Source organism: Physeter macrocephalus, chromosome 17 (assembly GCF_002837175.3).
Source record: "Physeter macrocephalus isolate SW-GA chromosome 17, ASM283717v5, whole genome shotgun sequence".
Classification (NCBI taxonomy): Eukaryota; Metazoa; Chordata; class Mammalia; order Artiodactyla; family Physeteridae; genus Physeter; species Physeter macrocephalus.
This window is the reverse complement of record NC_041230.1, coordinates 4,607,726-4,614,457: the sequence shown is the minus strand read 5'-3', so window position 1 is coordinate 4,614,457 and position 6,732 is coordinate 4,607,726. Positions and strand designations below refer to the sequence as shown.

The following is a 6,732-nucleotide window of genomic DNA, read 5'->3' as shown; positions in this document are numbered from 1 at the left end:
ACAAAAAAAAAAAAAAAAAAAAAAAAAAAAAAAAAATTACTTTAGGGACTTCCCTGGTGGTGCAGTGGTTAAGAATCCACCTGCCAAAGCAGGGGACGCAGGTTTGATCCCTGGTCTGGGAAGATCCCACATGCCACGGAACAACTAAGCCCGTGTGCCACAACTACTGAGTCTGCGCTCTAGAGCCTGAGTCACAACTACCGAGCCCACGTGCCACAACTACTGAAGCCCGCGTGCCTAGAGCCCATGCTCTGCAACAAGAGAAGCCACCACAGTGAGGAGCCCACGCACTGCAACGAAGAGTAGCCCCCGCTCCCCAGAACTAGAGAAAGCCCGTGTGCAGCAACCAAGACCCAACGGAGACAAAAAATTAAAAAAAAAAAAAAAAAAAAAGTACTTTATTGCCACCTACTGTCTAGCACAGGGAACTCTACTCAGTGCTCTGTGGTGACCTAAATGAGAAGGAAATCCAAAAAAGAGGGGATATATGTATACGTATAGCTGAATCACTTTGCTGTACAGTATACACTAACACAACATTGTAAAGCAACTATACTCCAATAAAAATAAAATTTAAAAAAAGGAATAAACTGAAAAGCAAGAAGGAAAAAAATTTTTTTAAAGTACTTTATTGCTAAAAAATGCTACCCATCATCTTGAGCCTTCAGTGAGCTGTAATCTTTTTGCGGGTGGAGGGTCTGAACTATTGTGAGAGAAGGAAAAAAAATTTTTTTAAAGTACTTTATTGCTAAAAAATGCTACCCATCATCTTGAGCCTTCAGTGAGCTGTAATCTTTTTGCGGGTGGAGGGTCTGAACTATTGTGAGAACTACCAAAATGTGACACAGAGACACGAGGTAAGTGAATGCTGAAACGCTTGCTGGACGCAGGGTTGCCACAAAACTTCAATCCATAAAAACACAGTATCTGTGAAGCACAATAAAGCGAGGTATGCCTACAGTGTAAGAGAGAGCAGCCTCCTATGCAGGAGCCATTGGAAAATGACACAAGTCAATGGAGATGACATTGGAACTGTGAGATGCAGGCAGAAAGGACTCTAGGATGTCAGAGGACTGAGCAAGTGATGATAATAGTAAGTGATGATAATAGTAATATCAATAACGTTAACAGCAGTACCTGAGCTTCACTGGTCCTACTACCTGCTGGTCCCCATGCTGACTGCTTTATGTTATGTCTAAAAGCAACTAAGTCCCTAGCTCTTAAGCCATCGTTTTCACCAGTATCTCCTGACTAAACACACCCCATATAGTTTACCCTGTTAATGTTACTTCTACCACCATATTCTATACATTCTCCTCAATGTGAAATGTCCAGCAGATGCAGGACCACATCCCTATGTGACCAGAACCACTAAGTAAATATACAAAATCCAGCCACTCCACTCTCAGATGAACAGCCCCACCAATGCAGATCTATCATTTAAATGCTCCAAGACATCGCCTCATGGTTTTTCACCTGCACTTTCAGTGCTCACATTTCTCTGCTTTCTAGCTTCATCCTAACAGCTTTCAATTAAAGACCTGGAAATGCCTAATAAATTGACTGGTTCATACATAGGAACCCTGCAATATTACTCATTTCTGGTACTCGATAAACTCATATTGCTGGGCACATTTAGGGCAGGTAGGTAAGGATAGAAAAATTAACTAGGGCTTCAACATTGACTACCAGATGATATACGTTTAATGAATTAAAACTCTCTGGCAGGTAATCCTACAGCATCCTCTATGATTGTTTAAGGGCGCACATATGGATGGCTTTCTCTGGTTGGTTTTAAGTTGGAAGTGGGGCCAAGGATTAGGGAAAGGGTCAATTATTAATCAAGTCCTGGCCATTTGGGGCCGATATTACAGAAGTCACTGTTTCTCTTCCTGGACTGTCTCTAGAGATAGGAATCTGGCTTCTGGCAAGTCTGCCTTAGACCGGGCTGGACTCCTGGGTTGTTGATTGTAGATAAGGGACTGGATTACGGGGCAGGTTGTTTGTCAAAGTTCTATTTTTATACGCGGTCTGTTTTCTATTTGCATATTCAGTCTCGCATGTTCTAAGACTGGAGATAAAGTCAGTGACGAGCCAGCTCCACTGGTCGTACACAAACACAACTGCAAAGAGAAATCTAGCGCCTCTCTTGACTTCCACCCTGCTCAGGAGCCCTCTCCGAACCAGAAGAGAAGCAGCAAGGCCAGAAACATGGTCCACTCACCCGCGTCGGGTCCATCCACGCCGCCGCCATCATGGGACCCTGAGGAGAGAGCGGGGCCCGCAGAGGCGGCGACAGAGGCGGGTACCGCGGGCTCAGCCGACCACCACCCGTTCCCTGCCCTGGGCTGGGTGGCCGATCGCGCGGAGGCTCACCGCTCGCTCAAATGCGCGGAGGGGAGCCCTAGCCTCCTTTCTGCTCATTTGCGAAGAGCCGCACTAGAAGCGGCCATAGAACAGCTACCCCTCCCCACAGCTGGCGTGGACAGAACAGTCGCGCGCAAATGACATCTGCGGCCAATGGGGCCGGAAGTCCCGCCCCTGCGCAGGAAATGCCCCCGCCTGGGCCGTCATTGGTCCAGCGCCTGCCACAGACGCGCGGTGCACAGCCTTCTGGGTAATGTAGTTTTTTCTTAACAAACAACCGGCAGCGGAGCGCGTTCCAGAGCCGCTATTCCTCCGTGTAAACGACTTAGGAGGCCCAGGGGTACTTCCCTGGCGGTCCAGTGATTAGGACTCCGCGCTTCCACTGACCGGGACCTGGGTTCGATCCCTGGTGGGGGAATTAAGATCCCACAAGCTGCAAGGCTACGGCAAAAAAAAAAAAAAAAAAAAAAAAGACTTAGAAGACCCAGAGCCCCGAATGAGACCCGCCTCTTCACAGGGCACACAACTTGGCGGAACCAAGGAGCACTGAAGGTGCAGGTGAAAAAACTATCAGCCAATGTCTTGGAGCTTTTTTTTTTTTTTTTTTGCACACAGTGAAAGCGCGGAGTTTCAACCACTGGCCCGCCAGGGAATTCCCTTGGAGCATTTAAATGATGGATCTGCAGTGGTAGGGCTGTTCATCTGAGTGGAGTGGCTGAATAGCTTGTATTTACTTATGGGTTCTGGTCATATAGGAATGTGGTCCTGCATCTGCTGGACATTTCACATTGAGGAGAATGTATAGAATATGGTGGTGGAAGTAACATTAACAGAGTAAACTCTATATGGAGTGTTTTTAGTCAGGAGACACAGTGGTGAAAAAGATGCCCGAAGTGATCAGAAAACATGTTTGAGCTCCTCGCTGAGTAGTCTGGATGTTTACTCTGGTGCAGTCAAGCTTATTGTAAATGAAGGGAGCCGCTGCCACATAAAACTGCAACAGAAGGATGTAGGGGAATGTTGGAAGAAAACTCCCAAAATTGCTGCAAGCAGAGCGCATGATTTCAGAAGAGGTTGAAGACACATTTATTATCAGGGATGATTTATCCTGACGCAATAATGACAACACCGCGTAAGTGCTAGTGAATTCATTTGAGAATTGAATGGCATTGATGTGCAGTGAAACATTTTATTTTGAAGATGGCACCATGCTGGATGTCAGTATAAAGAGAATGGACCTCTGGATTGATTAGTGTCCTGTTTTACAAATGACATACTCCTGAAAACATGGGGAAAGTGAGTTGAGTCTAGGAGCCACTGGGATAGGTGGTAGGTTATGCACCACCAGGGTGGTTATTTGCATAAAGTAGTAACTTGTTTTCAAGAAGAGTCGTTAAGTCACAATACCTGCGGCCCAGGAAGGGCATCATTTTGGGCTGCTCTCATGGGAAACAGTTTCTACAAGAAATAAAGATTCTAGGGACTTCCCTGGTAAGACTCTGTGCTGCCACTGCAGGGGTCATGGGTTCAATCCCTGGTCGGGGAACTAAGATCCCGCATGCTGTGTGGTGCGAGCAAAAATAAATAAATAAATAAATAAATAAATAAATAAAATAAAGATTCTACTCAATCACACACCAACTCATGCAACTATAAAGACCTGGTACAAAATGATTCAGCTTTTATTAATTAACAAGATGCATCTTAGAAGAAACAAAAGACAGAGTAGATACCAGAGCCAGGGGTGCTCCATGAGCAATCACAAAGGATTAGAGGTATACAGGGCTCAGGAAACCATTTGAGCAGATGGGGGCAGCACCCTCCGAGAGTGGGCCCGGACCCATGGGTGCTCCAAGATCTGGACCAAGGGCAACCGCTCCGAGGGCTGGTATCTGAGAAGCTTGGAGATCAAGTCCTGAGCCCCCAAAGGCATTGATGGGGGAAACCTTACATCTACCTGATGAGGCCAGAGAAGAAAGGGAAGTATGGTTAATTTCCTTGGTCCATTCAAGGCACTGTTCGGTATCTTAGCAGACAATCTTTGTGTGTGCCCTGGGCTCCGCAGGCCCACCAGCCCCCACTGACTAGCTCCCGCATGAATGCCCAGAGTGTGGCCTTCCCACCTTGAGGATGCGTCTGTAGGTCTCATTATGGGAGGGGCTCTCAAAGGGTGGATTTCCCACCAGCAGCTCGTAGCAGAGCACCCCAATGCACCATAGATCCACCTTCTCATTGTATGTTCTCCCCTCAATCATTTCTGGGGGCAAATAGTCCAGTGTCCCACACATTGTCCTTCTCCTAGAGGGCAGAGAAAGGAGCACTAAGCAGAGGATCAGTACAAGGGAAACTCCTTCCCCAGCTTTCAATGAGACAGGAGACCCTAGGAAATCCTGGCAGCCCTCTCCCAGGCACAGGAATTTGGAAACACCAAATTTTAATACAGACCAAGGTTTGAAGAAGGCAAGTACTGGGATCCACCAACTCCATATTTTAGAACTTTTTTTTTTTTTTTTTCTGGAGGTGCTGCACGTCATGCAGGATCTTAGTTCCCCAACCAGGGATCAAACCCATGCCCCCTGCAGTGGAAGTACAGTGTCTTAACCACTGGACCACCAGGGAAGTCCCTCCATATTTTAGAATTCTTCATACAGGCACCACGTGGCATGTGGGATCTTAGTTCCCCAACCAAGGATCAAACCCATGCCCCCTGCAGTGGAAGTACAGTGTCTTAACCACTGGACCACCAGGGAAGTCCCTCCATATTTTAGAATTCTTCATACAATTATTTAGCTCACGATCCAGGATATTTTCACAAGGAAGATTTGGAACAAACTGATGGTACAACAAGAGGGACGAAGTAAATTAATTATGGCTTATTCATACAGTAAAATTCCTGGAATTATGGAGCAATGGTTCTTAATTTATTTACATGGAAAGTTATTGGTAAAGTTATATGTTAACAGAGATTAATCTCTGTTAAATGGCTGAACCACATTCTTTCAGTCTACAAATACACATTAAATATAGGCACTGGAAAAAAGGTAGTATTTAAATACAAACCTAGGCTTGTATCTGGATCTTACGTGTGAAATAAATCAAACTGGATCATTCTTAACTGCCACCCAGGGTGCCATCACCTGACCTACCTTAGAGAGGGGGTGTGCACAGACCAGCCAAAGTCTGCAATCTTCACCTCACCCCTGAACCCCAGCAGCAGGTTCTCCGGCTTAATATCCCTATGAATCACCTTCTTTTCATGGCAGTAGGTCAGAGCATCTGCCAACTCCTCCATTACCTGTGTGAGCAAAGAAAAAGCAGTCTGGAAATGGAGCTGGCCATGGGTTGATTATTGCTTTGATTTCCCATCTGGAGCCCCCCAAAAATCTCTTGCTTCCTATTTCTAAGTCAGTTCCACTCAATTACTCAGTGAACTGCCATAGAGCCTTTCATGTTTCTTTCCATAAGGTAGCGCACTTAGATTCTGTTGCTTACAACCAAAGAATCCAAACTTACACACACAATTTATTAATATTTTGGGGGTGATTAGGGTATCCAATTGTGAAGTTGTAGGATATAAGAGTCATTATATAAAATTTATAGATTGAAATTCAGAAATAAAGAAGAAAAACAAATACCGTATGCTAAGACATATATATGGAATCTAAAAAAAAAAAAGGAAAAAAAGAGAATAAAAAGGAAAAAAAATGTCATGAAGAGCCTAGGGGTAGGACGGGAATAAAACACAGACAGCCCATAGTAAATTCATGAACCCGAGCCCTCAGCCTCCCACCTCACCGTGGCTGTACGCTGTTCGTCTAATGTGTGGCTCTTTTGCAGCTCCTTGTAGAGCTCACCCCTTGGAGCATATTCTAGAATCAGATACATCCGGCGTGCATCATGGAAGTAGTTGTACAGGCGTAGGATATTGGGGTGTCTGCGTAACAGAAGGAGGAAGTGTCAAGACTCCTCCCTGAGGAGGAGGATAGTCATGATGCTATTACAAGTGACTGGTCACACAAGGGGCAAATTGTGCTGGGACCAGAATAGTAACAGCATGATCTGGAAGTTTGTGAGGGGAAAATGAAACAGGCATCAAGATTCTGATGTCTGACACAGGGAGCTTTACATGGTGTAACTGGAATGAACTGCAGAGAAAAAAAATCTTCGTAAAGCAATTATACTCCAATAAGGATGTTAAAAAAATCTTCAAGCTGAAAGCAAAGGGCCTATTTGGGGGTAGTATTGGGGGAAATAATGAGTTCAGATGTCAGAGATGGAAGAGGAAACAGGAACAAGAGAAAAAAAAAACCGGGGGCTTCCGTGGTGGCGCAGTTGTTGAGAGTCCGCCTGCCGATGCAGGGGACA

General features: G+C 45.4%; 2 protein-coding genes across 13 annotated transcripts in view; both read right to left on the bottom strand.

Annotated features, from left to right (window-relative positions):
* Window positions 1-2,474, bottom strand: part of ZNF805 (zinc finger protein 805) — a 24,563-nt gene extending 22,089 nt beyond the window's left edge. The window contains exon 1 of the mRNA XM_007127435.4: window positions 2,225-2,474. Within this exon, the coding sequence (XP_007127497.1) occupies window positions 2,225-2,257 (33 nt within the window). The 5' untranslated portion in view covers window positions 2,258-2,474. The remainder of the gene's footprint in view (window positions 1-2,224) is intronic.
* A 1,552-nt stretch (window positions 2,475-4,026) lies between these two features.
* AURKC (aurora kinase C) overlaps window positions 4,027-6,732 on the bottom strand; it is a 44,220-nt gene continuing 41,514 nt past the window's right edge. For 11 of the 12 annotated variants that reach the window (XM_024117003.3, XM_028477838.2, XM_028477839.2 and 8 more), the window contains 4 exons: window positions 6,163-6,301; window positions 5,514-5,662; window positions 4,491-4,665; window positions 4,027-4,324 (listed from right to left, as the gene is read on the bottom strand). In XM_024117003.3, the coding sequence (XP_023972771.1) occupies window positions 4,154-4,324; window positions 4,491-4,665; window positions 5,514-5,662; window positions 6,163-6,301 (634 nt within the window). In that variant the 3' untranslated portion in view covers window positions 4,027-4,153. The remainder of the gene's footprint in view (window positions 4,325-4,490; window positions 4,666-5,513; window positions 5,663-6,162; window positions 6,302-6,732) is intronic. The other variant, XM_028477840.2, reaches the window with a different exon arrangement.